We start from the raw sequence: 16729 nt of genomic DNA, 5'->3' as shown, positions 1-16729 counted from the left end.
ATATACTTCTATCAAGTTTGGTCAAAATCCGATCACTGGTTTATAGGTTATCACGGTAACAGAATTTTACCTAACATAACCTCTGATCATTGATGTCTACATCCAAAAATCTAATCAGTTCATCGTTACATCATCACACATATTTGTACCAAGTTTGATTTAAATCCCTTAAGCTGCTCTCAAATATCACATTTTTACCTGACATGATAATTTGACCTCTTGATGTCAAAATCTAAGCAGTTCATCTTTGCATCATAATATATTGTTACGTTTATGGGGGGGTAGGTGAAATTATACCGTAGGAAAGGTAGAACTGTATGGGATGTAGCTTGGGCCATGTGACATGTTGGATAAATCTTGTTCTACCTAAGTAGGGAAACTGTAGCTTAAGGTTGTTTATGTGTTCTTCACATGGGGGGGGGGTGAAAACATGCTAATTCGTGTCGGGATTAAGGTTAGTTTTCCCAGTGTGTGATTCCCCCTGTGATCAATCCCTAACATTTTGGAGCATCTGCCGGCCCTTAAATTACAACCAGTGCCGGCCCTATGAACACTCACGCCAAGCTAAGCCGGCTATATGAACACTTACGGCAGGCCACGCCCCTGAAGAACAATGATTGGCCCAAAGGACGGGGGCCGAACATGAGGCGATGTTTGAAGAAGCTTGGCCATTCGTCGGGTTGACGTCAGGAGTGAAGAAGAAGCGTGGGTCTCTCTCTCTCTTAGCTCGGACAAGAAGGCTTGGCCATTTTGGACGTGCATGCTATTGGAGCTATTGCAACTCTTGCAGTGCCGGTGTGAGGAGGTTTTGGCGGCTGTGGTGCTCTTCGGGGGATCTGGGGCCGCGTTGTGCTTGCCAGGTGAGGGAAAGAAAATGGGGGCCGTCTGGACGACTTGCTTCATGCATGGGTGTTTGACGCGTGGCTCTAGCGCCATTTTGGGGTGTTTGCATGTTTTGTGCTTTTGGGATAAACCCATGTTTTTTGTTCAGGTAAACGTCTTGCAGTCTTCCATCTTGCACACGCATAACCACCATTTTCGGCTGCTGCCTCGGGAGTAAAAAAAACTGTTTCGACTATCCATCACCAGTGATCTTAATCGCCGGCGATGCGACAATATATTTCTACCAAGGTTGGTCAAAATCCCATCACTGGTTCACAAGTTAGCGCGGTAACAGACTTTTTACCTAACGGGACCTCTGAGCTTTGACCTTTGACCTATTGACCTTATAATCGAATCCATTCATCTATACATAATTATACATACTTGTACCAAGTTTGACTTGGATTTGTTCAGCCACTCTTAAGTTATCATAGTAACAAAAAAACTCTCATGGAAGTATGGGCAGACAACCCAAAAACATAATGCCTCTGGAGACTTCGTCAGCGGAGGCAGAAAAATTAACATTCCGATTTCAACATCACCATAATGAAATATTATCAAGTTTTTAAACGTTCCTTACATAAGAAGATGGTTTGTAATAATGGATACCACCGGGTGACGCTATACAATACACATTTGCTTCGAGAGAATTGGGGTCTTCTCCCCACCCCCTCCTCCAGATGTGCTACCCTGACAGAAACCATACTTGGGGTACTATTATGCAATATGATGGTTCTTAGCTACATAAGGCAACAAAAAATTGAATTGTTTTACTCATAACCTTAAATTTTTTGGGTGTTGAGGTAAAACTTCTGCTTGTGAAATATATTTTGAATACATCAAGTTTTAGGGGTTGCACAGTGACTCATGGTTGTCAGCCAATCAATGCTTGTGCCCGATAAGCGTTGTGCCTGATAAGCGTCGATTTCCTGCAATCGGGGAAACCTCTTGCGATGTTCTGTCACAACTTGAAGCAGATACAGGTTTTGCTGTTCATCCCTTGTCAGGAGACGATTGTACTCTTCAATGAGACTAACTGCATAAACCAGAGTACAGCTGTACTGTATTCAATTAACTTAAAAACAACTTCAAAATGTGCAGTACATAGCAAGGTCATAGGTCAACTGTAATGGTCAAAATCACAAGTATAGCAGTGGAGAATAAATAATCAACTCCAAACATTGATGCGAGCCAAATATGTGAAATTACAAACTCCGTGTGCAACCCCTAAATGTAGTCCAAATGGCTTAAAATGTCACCACAAGGGTTTTTTCATACATACGAAAACATTTAGGTGTTATGGGCATGACTTTTCTAACTTTCATTTTGAAGAACCACCCTATTATGCAACATGCAAAATTTGGTTGGATTTGGTTCAGTAGTTTTTTTTAGTTTTTGAAGCATATATAAACAAACAAAAACCACAAATGGAGCTTAATATATTATTATAGAGAATATATATTAAAATTAGATTGTCACAGTAGATTGCATAGTCTCGCCTTGTGTGCTCATTCTGAATAAAAATACCATCGTTAACTGAACACGCTACTATGATGGCACACTGCTATTATGGCCCATATATACCTGTATCATCCATGCACCCTATTATGTGACATACATTGCCATTATCCATAGCCTTATTGATTGGTTATTAGAATACTTAACATTTGTGCACATTAAGGCTACATTGTATCATTGACGATGAATACGAAAAAAATTCAAACTATATTCTCAATGGCCAGTCAATCATATGTATGAAGTTTCGCATTCATCTGTTAAGCGTTTCTGGAGAATAAGATTTTTTTCAAACGTTTTTATTTACAATCCAGTGTGGCTGCCAGACCAGGTGACCATTGACATCATAAATTTAATTCTTCACTCACATCAGATATATGATGTTTTCGATTTTTCAGATAAGGACTTCGATTCAACTAATTATGGCTGGAATACCACTTCACTGATTATGTCATTGTTATCACCCTATATACCCAATGGGGAGTTGATGACATATGCCAAGTTTCAAATTTTTTTAAAAGTGGTTTCGGATAAGATTTCCAAATTCCCTTTGATCCAATATGACTGCCATACCATATGACCTATGACTTTAAAGTTATCAATAAAATACTCTCCATGGCGAGTCACTCCTCTGTATAAAGTTTTGCATCGGCAAGCGGTTACAGAGAAAAAATATTTAAAGCGAAAATATATAGATATGGACACAGACACAGAGACAGACAGACAGATGGGGCATTACAAAAGTCGGGGCAACACGAAATATACACGCACATACACACACACACACACACACACACACACACACACACACACACACACACACACACACACACACACACACACACAACTACATATTTTAAATCCTGGATTTGAGTATCTCATGCTGAGAAATGTTTGATGCCGCACAATCCAGGTTGACGACCCAGCAGTTTTAATATTCATAATCCTGTGTTATTTGACAATCCAATCATTTATCCACCTACTCCTAATTACTTGACTGATATATTGCAATTCCCTTTGAAATATTTATATTCAGTAGCTTTAATGGCCAAAAACAATGACGTTGTTTTTCTCCACCTCTTTACAACCCCAATGACCAACCCCCTCATTCTTCCAAACCCCTAACCAAGCCTACTCTGGCCTCTCCCATTGTCAGTGACACAAACGCTTCTGAACTTAGAATTCACAGCTGAGAAAACAAGTTTTATGCACCGTAGGCATCCCACTGTTCACGCAGCACCTGTGCCTTCAGTAAAGCACTGATCGATCCTTGCACAATCAATGCCTTTTGAAGCAAAGAACTGTGATGCTCCAAAATAAAAAATAAAAACACCAGCTATCACCATATACATTTGTAAGAACATTGTCTGTGAGATAAGGTGATTTCAAAAGTAGTTTAAAAACATTAACTGCAGAAACAAACTATTGAAGCTAACTTACCTTTCTCCCAATCGGGAGAAGTTGGCAAAAAAAGAATCAGATGAAATCAGGAATTCATCATTATTATCAACAAGTGGCATTCCGTAAAGGAGGACAGCTAAGTGTGACTCTTGACAACAAGGTGTCCATGCTTATTCACAACTTCTAGCAAATAGTTCCTAGAGACCAGAAAAAAGGTTATCCGACAACCCCAGCTCACCATACGGTGAGGTGAAGCATCCATTGCGAGGATCCAAAGGGTAGGTGGAGGCTCTTATCAAACCATTCACAATTGCTCCGTGGCAATCTCCATTAGACATGTTCAATGCAGAGCGAACGCTTCTTGGACCCATGAGACCCTTCTTTTCAGCTGCAACAGGTGGCACAAGGTGCTCGTTGGCTGAAATGGTGGACTCCTCAGGTATTTGGCCCAAGCTGGGCATCGTAAGGGCATTTCGACGTTCTCGTGCGTAACTTGGGCTTGGCCTATCGTCTTCTGCGGAAACAAGGATGGGGTGCGAGAGTAAAAGAGAGACACATAGAAACAACATCAGCACATAAAAGTCAAAACAATACCTTTCCTGCTGGTCAATTCACAGGTCAACGCCCGTTATGTATGGCCGTACATTACAGTTTGATCAGATGCGACGGTGTTTCTGTCCCACTACTCTTGGCTTCCTGTCTAAAAGTAGTGTTGAACAACCGATCCAAGTAAAAAGTTGAACGACCAACAAAAGAAATGACAAATTAACAGTCGCCAGAAATGGAAATGGAGAAATGGATGAAATGGAAATGGAAATGGTCGACAGAAACAACAACAGAAATGACATGATGCATGTCAGGTACAGATAAAGCACGTGGCCTGAACTTCACTTGCAGATGACTAGATGAAGGTGCTGGCAATCAAATCCATGATCAAATAAAGAATAACTGTTGTCTCCTCGCTTGAAAGGCGTTAGCCGATCATAATGATACTTTTATGAGATCACAATTGATGGATGAATTCATTGCATGCTTGAGTTGTGATAAACTGTATCAAAATTGATGTGACTTGGTATAACGGGTGATGAGAATTGTCATATACGCAACCAAGTATTGTCAATCCCACAATAATTACCCGTGTTGAACAGTTGAATATAAGCAATAATCGTTCGAGTGTGCAAGATATTGCAGGAGAATTGCGTATAGATATTCGAAAAGTGTAAGGAATCATTTCATTCCCACTTGAAATTCAATCAAGCAACTGCCAGGTATGTTCTTAGGGAACTCTCATGTGAGCAAACTCTCAGAAGGAAGTCGTGATAGGAAGTGGACTTTATCCACCCCTCATCACCCACGCAAATAATCCAATATTTGATTTCCATCTCTTCTGACCAATGAATAGCTGAGTGACCTCAAGTTTCTAAAGATGAGGACATGATGGTAGATATGTCGTAAAATGGCTGAGTACCTGCTCCAAAGATTTGTATGCTTCTGATGCATTGAGGCAATACCACACTGATGGGACAAACGTGCACATGTAGTATGGGGATACCTTGAAAAAACAAGGTGAGTTTCATTCATTTCCTTTTTTTTAGAACAACAAGTGCAGGCCAACTTCAGACAACCATCGTATTGTATCACATGTCAAATAAATTAGGAACAGCCAGTTTACTTCACAGTGAATTACAAGGACATTAGGATACAATTAGAGAAGCCAACACAGTACCGTTATATGAGATTTGATCCATGTCATTAAACATGACACTTAGGTGGGAACACCAAACAAGACAAAATACGTGACGAGTTGTTTCCCAGAGCATCACAGAGTGTCGGGGGAAGGGAGGAGTGTGCCAAGTGACACCATAGTCATTTCATGGATGCGGCCATCTTGGATTTTCCGTCACCACGACAGGCATGTTAATTTATAATGGCCTTGCCTTCGGTTGAATTAATCCAAAAACGGAAAAGGTGCTATTTAAATCATTAATTCGAAGCTATGAGAGAGCAGGTCCAAAAATAATAAAGCAACTAGTCATTTGTAAAATTTGGAGGGAGCTAAATGGAAACACTTTCATTGACTGAGCTGTCGGATGCCACCGATAATAAAACGTGCTCAATGGAAGCTGCTCGAATTGCTCTCAAGGTGACATCACTTTCATTCACAGTCACGTTTTTTTAGGGTGGGGGTCAGGCAAAGCGTCACAGTGGGGGGGGGGGGGGGGGGTAGCGGTCAAAAACAGCCAAGAAAGAGTCACGTATTTTGTGTAGAGCCCCTGAAGGGTATGGGATATGACATAAAATACCAATTGGCTGCCACCTTTATGGAGTACAGAGAAGAAAAAAAAAAAGAAAGGGCATGCTCAAGCAATTCTGGAGATGAGAGAAAAATGCACAAGATCTGGAAAGCGGTTCTCTGGAGATGAAATATAAAAGGTGGTTTTTATACGATGGGAAACAAGGAATGAGTTACTGAATGAATGAGTATAACCTGGTGGGACATGAGAGGGGCAAAGGTTAGAGAAGCAGACGACACAGATATTGTGAAGTCCCATCCTCACCAACCATGCAACGTTTGAGTCGCTCTTCAAAATTTCATACCACCATTTGGTTGGCTCCTGGTTTATGGTATAGACCTCGATTCCCGTAAAAAGCTCTGTTTTTAGGTTGTTTATTGCTGTTAACTACGCTGGCCAACATCTCCACTGAAATGGCGAAATACAACTGGCTCATTTTCCATCCTACCCTCCCTTGGCGTTTCTGTTCTCCCTCTCCTTTACCCCTTCATCTCCCCCCCCTTTCAACCCCACCCTACTCCTCCACACACGCTCTTGCTCTTCTATTCTGCCAAACAGCTTTTCTTCCTCTCTCTCTCTGCAGCTTCGAGCCCTGATCAGCATTCTGTGGCCTTTGTCCCAACCCCGTCCGCGCCACTCTCTTGGCCATTTTCAAGCATGAAGTGCTATGGAACATGATGGTAATGGTTTAAAAACGCCATTTTCATTGTCGCCCTGGAAAACCAATGGGGGTTAGAGCAAAAGCGAGAGACACAAAGCACTCACCCGATAGGGGAGTGAAGATAAAGAGAACGAGAGAATGCGACAAGCAAATGGCGATAAGGCACTCAGGAGAAAAAAAAATGTATGTGCAGTGAGAGATTACGGGGAAAGGAACACGTGCAAAGGCGAGGAATTGCGCGAAGAAATAGCCTCCAAAAGTCCTTTAGTTAAGTCAGAACAAACGGCTTGACAAATGTTCAGAAGCGCATGAGAACGAGGGTCAACAGTGAAGCTGAATAGAAAGAGCAAACCCGAACAAGAGGCCGGCAAACTATGGCATAAGGCGTCGGCTCGAGTGCGGCATGCTACTTCTCAGGCAAACCCCCTCATCGTACGGGCCTATGATGTCCGGTGCGGAAGTCAAAATTACACCCCGCACAGTGGCATTAGAGGTTGCCATGCGTTCGCGAACGAGGACACAGAAAAGACTCCTGTTTACCTTCCAATTAAGAAATGGTCGAAATAATAATAAACACAGAAATTAAATCGCAATCTCATTGGCAGCCCTTTCATTTGGTTCCCACTCATTATTTTTATCTCCATTTCCTCCATCCCATTCCTTCGCCCGCGCCCTCCTTCCCCCCATGTCCACTTTAGCCCTTCTCTCCGCTGCCACCTCGGGCTTGCCAGCACCCCATGCTGACTCCGCACAAAGGCACGATGGAGGAGTAAGAGCAGGCCTCAATAGCGTCGAGCTCACGCATGAGAAGCCAGCAAAAGCTTCTCAAAGGCGATGGGATTCTAAAGGGAGATTCCAGAATTGTATTTTTCCCTTTTGGTACCAGGAATGTTTCATAAGTCCGTGACTGCGTCAGCTTTGCCAAGAAGAAGATTACGTTTTAAAAGCTGAACCGTATGAAAAGTCTTTTAAAAGATTGCAGTAAACTTTTTTTTACAATTGCTGCGCACCGGTCAAATAACAACGATGACAATGAAGTCCCCGTTTCCCCCATTTTCCCTCAAACAACACCACGAATGGCCGACTGAAACTCATGCAGATATCCTTACTCGCAATGAAAGTTTAAAAGTCGGCTCGGAACTCCAAATGAAGACTGGAGTTGGGTGATGTCTTTTTCACCCGGAACATTTATTTTTTGACCCGATCAAAAGCTATTCTTTCTTCTTCTTTTTTTTCTTGGCGTCTATTCTCTTGGATAATTGTAATTGCAAACTCCTCTTTGTTTCTATTGTCCGTTCTCTAAGGTCAATAGAAATTGTCCCTTCTTGTTCTCTGGCAGCCCATCGGACTCGAAATCTGCTCGCCTCTTGCCCACAAGGTCAAATGCACCCTGGGTATTTTTCCATCACGGATAGCACAGATCCGTTCCGCATGCGAGGTCGGTGCATCTCACGATTATATGCAATATGCACCTCCATTTTGTGGATGGGTTCATGATTTGCACTTAACTTTTGCCGGCATGAGAAGTGTAGAATCCTCCCACTGAATCCCTGAGGCTGATGAGCTACCACTCAAACGGCCCTGTCTGTGCATCAACGTCACGCACCCCACAACCTGCGCATTCACTTAATTCTTGCCCTCTCTTCCATGCACCTGCCACCCAAAAAAAGAAAAAAAGAAAAAAGATTGTCCATCATTATTCAACAAAATGTTGTATGTGTATGCCCCAATGGCTGCCTGTTTGCTGTCTCTTTGATTGGAGGGTATTCATTCATCTGCCCAAACTCTGTTCATATGCGAGGCCTGAACCTGGAAGCACACATGTTCATCAATCTAGCTCGGCTATGATCAGCGTCTTCCATTCTCGAGAAAAGAACAAGACCAGGAGAAGAATATGAGTGTTTTGAGAGAAATAAACCAGTAAGTAACATTTTTGCTATTTTGGAGTTTTTTTTTGCTGCTTTGAATGCTCTTTGCAAGCAACTATATCTGTTGTACCAACTTAGAAGTTTGTACTCAAGCAGACATAAGCCATGCCAGAGAAACTCAGCTTGCAGCCATCAAGTTTTTCCAAGCAAGCATTCCTTCTAGGTCACCCGGCACGGCAACTGGATTCAAAATGTTCTCTCGCTGAGAGAGGAGGGTGGTGGTGGGGGAGAGGGGAGATGATGGAAGGAGGACCAGGCCGAAGAAGGAAGTAAAGAGTGAGAGGGGAAAAAGAGGTGGAGAGGTAAATTCCTTTTAAAAAGAGACTTCGAATATATGAATCATACATCATATGTTTACGAGAGCTATGCATTTTGAATTATCTTTGGTTGTGGTATTTTTACCATGAAATTTTGGCATGTAATTTTGTAATTGTAATTTTTAATTGTAAAAAAAGAAAGCATGCAGTTTTGCACATACATTGTAAAAAGATGCAGGAATGCGTTGGAAGAACGAGAAAATGCAGAAGTTCAACAAAAAAAGACTGGAGTAAAGTTTAGAGAAAAAAAGCAGGAGAGAGGCTTGGAAGAGGGAGTATGGAAAAATGTAAACTGTTGAGAGGGATTGAACATAGACGTAGATTTCACGGTCTAGCCGGACGGACGTATTGTTAGGGTTGTGATCGATTGCTACGAGTCATTATCACTGTGTATTCTATTCCATGGAAGTCCTTTAATGTCCTGGTTGATGGCTTATTATTATTTAATTAAAACCTTTCCACAATCCCTGGACTTCACCCTGCCATCCTTAAACTTACTCAATTGTTATTTTCCTCCCAAACCATGCCCACACCCTCATCCGGCCTTCCCACCATAGCCATGCCCCCTCCATCCCTCCACCCCCGCACTTTAAACATAAACCTCAGTCACACATCTCTTGCATGGATACGTATGATTATGCCGAATTTAAACATGTCAGCCGTATTATTCTCTCGTGAGCCACAAAGCATCAATTAGGATCGCAACACATATTTAATAAACCAAGAAAAACATTGCGCAGTTACCCGTTCCTTGTCGCCTATGGCCTTTCGAAAAGGCAGATGATAACCACCCAAGGTTGAAACACCAACGGTGCTTGTGCGCGTCAACAAATAACTATGGAGTACAAAACGCGGGAAAAGAGCGAGATTGCCGAAGCAACAATAACGCACAACTTGCTCACATGACTTCGGTTATGTCTTTTCACTCACTATTCAAAAAAATCCTTTCTTCATGATCATGAGGTTGGGCCGGAATAAATTTCTCAGTTACCGACATCCAAATCAGTTACTTTTGGGAGTCTTCTTTTGACTATTTTATCAGTCATGCATCCCCTGAACCCAGGCCACAGTCATCTGGGCTATGGCAAACAAACAATGTTTAAACCTGAAAAATACGTTCAAATATAATGGGTTTGGTATAAATTTCCACGGCATTTTGCCATTACTGTTTTGATATCTTCCACATTGCGAATGTCCTTCATTTATCATTCTTGAGCTGTTTACTCTCTCTTCTCTCCTTTGATGCATCGTACAACAAGCATATGCACAACAAGAACATGCCATTGGTATATCTTTACCAGGATGCAAGGATATACAAAAGAACATAGTCCCAGGAAGAGGCCATTTTACCCATCATGCCTGCACTTTACCCACAACCCATCTTACTATAATTCACCAAATGTCCGTCCGTCCGTTCGAAGGTATCGCAAAAACGGCTCAACCGATCGCAACGATATTTTGGGTGGGTATTCCTGGGACCCCTGGGAGTAAATTTAGGCTGTATTGTTTTTCCAATTTTTCCAAGTTTTCCAATTTTCCAATTTTCCAGTTTTTCCAAACACGATGGAATAATATTTACCGATATGAACAGTGATGTGGTTTTTGTTGAAATTCTAGAAATACTGTTTATTCTACGTACCAGAAGAGAGTAGATCGATTCCTGACGAACTCTTCCTATATAAACGTGCGGCTCCAAAGTAACACGGCAGCGTGTGCAAAGCGACTGAGAAACAGGTGTAGCGGCCGCTTCCGTGTTACAGATTCGGCGCACACTCTTCACACATAAACGTGTGACTGAGAAAGACGTGCAGCGGCCGCTTCCGTTTTGCAGAATTCAATCTTTTTTCAAAATGGGCACCATGTACTGTTTAGATTTTGATGATTTGCGTGTGATATGATTCAACGGATGTTTATATGAATCGTTTAAAAATTTTAAAAAAGCCTTCAATTTCTGATATTTTGCCTTTTCATTTGGGTTTCCCAATTGAAGCCTCGCCCATAGGGCGGGTGCCGTTGCTAGTTAACTTAATCGATCGATTCACTTATCTCATATAAGTCACATTTTTAGAAATATGTTAAAAGCTAATACTATCCCCATCCTCATCCCCCTATAATTAACTTACATCGCCCATTTGTTACCTTCACCACCGAAGGTTGATGGAGGTTATGTTTTCATCCCTGTCTGTCTGTCTGTCTGTCTGTCTGCTTGTCTGTCTGTCTGTGAACAAGATATCTCAAAACGTTGTGGACGGATTCGGACGAAATTTGGCAGTGAGGTAGCGGATCTGACAAAGACGAAATGATTCGATTTTGGTGAAGATCCAGATTCGGCTAGTATAATTTGTTAGTGATTCTTCACCATTGGGAGATAGGGCCAAAAACTATACATAGCAGGATACTCAAAAAGTTATGGATGGATTTGGAAGAAACTTGGTGGACATGTTGTGTTTGTGACAAGAATCGAGATTCTATTTTGGTGAAGATCTGAATATGGATTTGGATGCGAGATATATTTAATTTTTAAGTGATTCTTCACCATTGAGAGATCGGGTGAAAAGCGATACAAAACATGATATTTTAAAATGTTGTGGAAGAGTTATGACAAAACTTGGTGGATGAGTTGCTTAGGTGACAAGAACAAGCCGATTAGATTTTGGTTCAGGTCCGAATCCAGATCCGGCCTATCAGTGGGATACAAAACATAAACTGTTCAGCCTGGCGGCAGTATGTGCTCTAATGAGTGCCGTTCTGGTTTACTAGATTGTTAATTTGGCCACGGTAACGGGACACATTGGCCTACTATTTTTGAGATCATAATGTGGGAACTTTATCGTGTAGAACATAGTGTGTATACCGGACAACCTGCTTCACACCCGCATTCCCGAGAAAGGCATGGTCCATGATGCAACACCCTTTTCAGGCATTGCACCAGGATGGCAGTTTTAGTCTGATTCGACTCCACAAGCAAACAAATCTTAAAGTTGTCTTTTCTCAAATAGATTTTCAAAAATAAGTCAAAAAACGTTCTCCCCCTTGCATCCCCCCCCCCCCCCCCCCGAATCACGAACACAGGTTTCTGACCTTTTCCTTGAGGTTTCCAGACTGCATCACAAATTCTTCCCAGTGGCAGATGTGTTTCCCCATGCCGTTGGAATGGGAGTTTTAGAAAAGGGAAAAACTTTGACCCACGTATTGGCACAATAAAATTTCATTGCGCTAATTTAGATCAGAAATTCCAAATCAATCAATCGTTCAGCATATTGAATAAAAATGTGCTCATGAAAATGGAAACCATTGCTCTTAAAAATATTTTAAACGAAACCTGACATCTTTCTGCTGCCTCGGCAATAACATATCCAGCCTAAAATTTCATATTTCATTCCCAAAGATGAAGAAAATATAAAGCAAGAGTAATAACGTGAACATGCACCACATTTTTCTGTTGTTACATGATCAACTCTGCTAGAGTTCACTGTTTTGTTCCCACAGTATCTAAGTTTTTTATTTCCCGACTTATCACAGTTGTTTTCACCAATTGCATTTCTTTACTCTTTCCCTGGAACATTTGAAATCACTTTTATTTAATGACGTAAAATTGAGCTCACGAGCAAGTTGCCTGTGCCCGCACGGGATTCTCAACAAGGGGTAGGGATGGAGTTGGCAAAAATGCAAATGGAGTCTTCTGTCATCGAGTCGGCAAGCTGGGAGGAACAATTCACATTTATTGCCACATCTGATACAATTGAAATGTTCCAATGGTGATGAGGTGCTCTATTTGAAAATGTTTGCTCGATATATGTAGCTTTTTGATGCCTAGTGTCCGTAACAAAAAATTGTATTGGTGTCAAAAATTAACAGTAGGATTCGCTTAATGACGATGCGTGCTTCATTTGCAACACAATTCTGAAATTTAGTCGATATTGTTAAGTTCTTGAAAAATTAGCCACTCACAACTAAATAAGGTGGGATGACCAGCCAGTAGGCTTCACTGCATGTGTATATATGCAATTTGGGAATACGACTTACTCCGCACTCCAATCAATCATCAGAAATGGTGAGGCTAATGCCTGTGCCATTTGTGAAAAGTGAGGAACCCTTGTGGTTTTTCTGGTTAGCTGCGAGAAGGTTCTGCAGAAATATACATGGAGACATAACCAGGTGTTACGTGTGAGAGCCACCGCAGTGGAGGACCTACGGGTGAAAATGTTATATAATCAGTTCTCGGGAGCCCATAAGGGGTGTTCCAGCAGGCAGCAGAGTTTAGGAACCCACAGTCCAGTGTGCAAGGCAATTATTGCTTGTGCCAACAAGTAGAGTGGAAACTCAAAGTTGATCTGGATGGGAAGTTGACTTTTCCAGCAGACAAATTTCCCTGACAAATTTGCACCCCAACTTGGTTGTGCAGTCAGTTACCCAAAAGACAGTAATAATCGTAGAGCTCACATTCCAATGGGAAGACAACTTGGAATGTACATATGAAAGGAAGAGGACAAGGTATGCAGACCAAAAGTCACAGTATGAAAAATGAGGATGGACATGTCTCCTGTTTCCATGGGAAGTAGGGTGTGGGGTGTTGTGGCCAGATCTACATTCAAATTACTCAAGTTATTGGGAGCGACACCTCTGGTGGTGAGGAAGATAACAAAAGAAATGCAACAAACACTTGAGAGTGCATCCGCCTTCCTTTGGCAGAGGAGAGACCAGTTATAGGCCATGTTTAAGTATGTCAACTCTTGCCAGTGATGCAATAAGTAATTCTGGGGTTGCCCACGGTCAGTCCTCCTGGAAAAGACCCCGAAAGGATGAAGACCATGGGTTTCAGCTGATGAGGCAGGCATCGAACACATACATGTAATACATATATATATATATATATAATATATATCTATATATATATATATAATATATATCTATATATATATTTGTGCAGCGTCTGTCCTGTCCTGTGTTGTCACTGAACTACTTTCTCAAACTTTTGTGGAATCGTACCAAACTTCTGGAATGCACATATCTCTCCCGTCGGTATGTCCTAAGGGTATTTTTTTGGAAAAAATTTCCAATTTTCTTTATTTTGGAATTTTTTTTTTTTCAACTTCAATTGTTTATAAAATGTGATATCACGTATGTTACAAATATATTTGTGCAAAATAATTGTTTGAATTATGATTGGTTTAAACAATGACAAAACGGCAACTCGGGTACAGTCATTTATCTATATATCTACACATCTGGGCAGTGTCTGTGTTGTCACTTAACGACTCCCTCAAACTTTTGTTTCCGTGGTTGTGAAGTGTTTTTAATAACGTTGTGGTGGTTTTGAATCACGTGGTGGTGAGGTATTTTGAATTATGTGGTGGTGAGGTGTTTTGAATTGGTGGTGAGGTATTTATAATTACGTGGTGGTGAGGTGTTTTTAAATGACATGGTGGTGAGGTGTTTTGAATTGGTGGTGAGGTATTCATAATTATGTGGTGGTGAGGTGTTTTTAAATGACATGGTGGTGAGGTGTTTTGAATTGGTGGTGAGGTATTTATAATTACGTGGTGGTGAGGTGTTTTTAATTATGTGGTGGTGAGGTGATTAGAATTAGTTGGTGATGAGGTGTTTTGAATTATGTGGTGGTGAGGTATTTATAATTACGTGGTGGTGAGGTGTTTTTAATTATGTGGTGGTGAGGTGATTAGAATTAGTTGGTGGTGAGGTGTTTTTAAATGACGTGGTGGTGAGGTGTTTTTGATTTTGTGGCTGTGAGGTGTTTTTATTACGTGTTTTGTGGTGGTGAGGTGTTTTTATTACGTGTTTTATGGCTGTGAGGTGTTTTTATTACGTGTTTTATGGCTGTGAGGTGTTTTTACTTTCGTGGTGGTGAGGTGTTTTTATTACGTGTTTTATGGCTGTGAGGTGTTTTTACTTTCGTGGTGGTGAGGTATTTATAATTACGTGGTGGTGAGGTGTTTTTAATTATGTGGTGGTGAGGTGATTAGAATTAGTTGGTGATGAGGTGTTTTGAATTATGTGGTGGTGAGGTATTTATAATTACGTGGTGGTGAGGTGTTTTTAATTATGTGGTGGTGAGGTGATTAGAATTAGTTGGTGGTGAGGTGTTTTTAAATGACGTGGTGGTGAGGTGTTTTTGATTTTGTGGCTGTGAGGTGTTTTTATTACGTGTTTTGTGGTGGTGAGGTGTTTTTATTACGTGTTTTATGGCTGTGAGGTGTTTTTACTTTCGTGGTGGTGAGGTGTTTTTATTACGTGTTTTATGGCTGTGAGGTGTTTTTATTACGTGTTTTATGGCTGTGAGGTGTTTTTACTTTCGTGGTGGTGAGGTGTTTTTATTACGTGTTTTAAGGCTGTGAGGTGTTTTAATTTTGTGGTGGTGAGGTGTTTTTATTACGTGTTTTATGGCTGTGATGTTTTTTTATTACGTGTTTTATGACTGTGAGGTGTTTGTATTACGTGTTTTATGGCTGTGAGGTGTTTTTAATTTCGTGGTGGTGAGGTGTTTTTATTACGTGTTTTATGGCTGTGAGGTGTTTTTATTACGTGTTAGATGGCTGTGAGGTGTTTTGAATTACTTGGTGGTGAGGTGTTTTAAATTACGTGGTGGTGAGGTGTAATCGTCCCAAACTTCCAGTCTTCACCTACCCCTCCCCTATGTATGTGCGGGGGGGTTCTTTCTTGAAAAAAAAAAACATTCAACCTAAATTGCCTATAAAAATGTAATATCACAAACACAACAAATACATTTGTGCAAAGTAATTGTTTGTATTATGATTGGTGAAAATCATGACAACACAGCAACTCAGGTACAGTCATTAGCCTCAGTTAAAATAAGCCCGTTCCTCAGTATCGACGCTTAGGCGAGTGTAGCGAGCCGAGCCAAGCTAGTGTATATATATATATATATATATATATATATATATATATATATATATATATATATATATATATATATAATATATATATATATACATACATATACTACATGACCAAAAGTATGCGGACACCCTTTATAGTTAGTGGATTCGGCTGTTTCAGCCACACCCATTACTAACAGGTACTATATAATCAAGCACACAGTCGTGCAATATACATAGACAAACATTGGCAGTAGAATGGGCCGTACTGAAGAGCTCAATGACTTTCAACCATCATAGGATTCCACCTTTCCAACAAGTCAGTTCGTCAAATTTCTGCCCTGCTAGAGCTGCCCTGGTCAACTGTAAGTGCTGTTATTGTGAAGTGGAAACGTCTAGCAGCAACAACAGCTCAGCCGCGAAGGGCTAGGCCACACAAGCTCACAGAACGGGACCGTCGAGTGCTGAAGCACGTAAAAATCGTCTGTCCTCGGTTGCAACACTCACTACCGATATCTAAACTGCATCTGGAAGCAACGTCAGCACAACAACTGTTCGTCGGGAGCTTCATGCAATGGGTTTCCATGGCCGAGCAGCCGCACACAAGCCTAAGATCACCATGCACAATGCCAAGCATCGGCTCGAGTGGTGTAAAGCTCGCCGCCATTGGAATTTGGAGCAGTGGAAACGATTTCTCTGGAGTGATGAATCATGCTTCACCATCTAGCAGTCCAACAGACGAACCTGGGTTTGGCGGATGCCTGAAGAACGCTACCTGCCCGAATGCATCGTGCCAACTTTAAAGTTTAGTGGAGGGGGAATAATGGTCTGGGGCTGTTTTTCATCATTCAGGCTAGGCCACTTAGTTCCAGTG

At 41.3% G+C, this 16729-nt stretch overlaps 1 protein-coding gene across 1 annotated transcript in view; it reads right to left on the bottom strand.

The window, feature by feature from the left end:
* The window catches only part of LOC137433900 (zinc finger protein GLI2-like), a 303950-nt gene that overhangs the window by 165266 nt on the left and 121955 nt on the right, over positions 1–16729 (bottom strand). The window contains exon 3 of the mRNA XM_078785944.1: positions 4037–4312. Coding sequence (XP_078642070.1) covers positions 4037–4312 — 276 coding nt within the window. The remainder of the gene's footprint in view (positions 1–4036; positions 4313–16729) is intronic.

This window comes from Myxine glutinosa, chromosome 10 (genome assembly GCF_964187855.1).
Source record: "Myxine glutinosa chromosome 10, kmMyxGlut1.1, whole genome shotgun sequence".
Taxonomy (NCBI): domain Eukaryota; kingdom Metazoa; phylum Chordata; class Myxini; order Myxiniformes; family Myxinidae; genus Myxine; species Myxine glutinosa.
The sequence above is the reverse complement of the archived record's forward strand: the minus strand, read 5'-3'. Positions and strand labels throughout refer to the sequence as shown.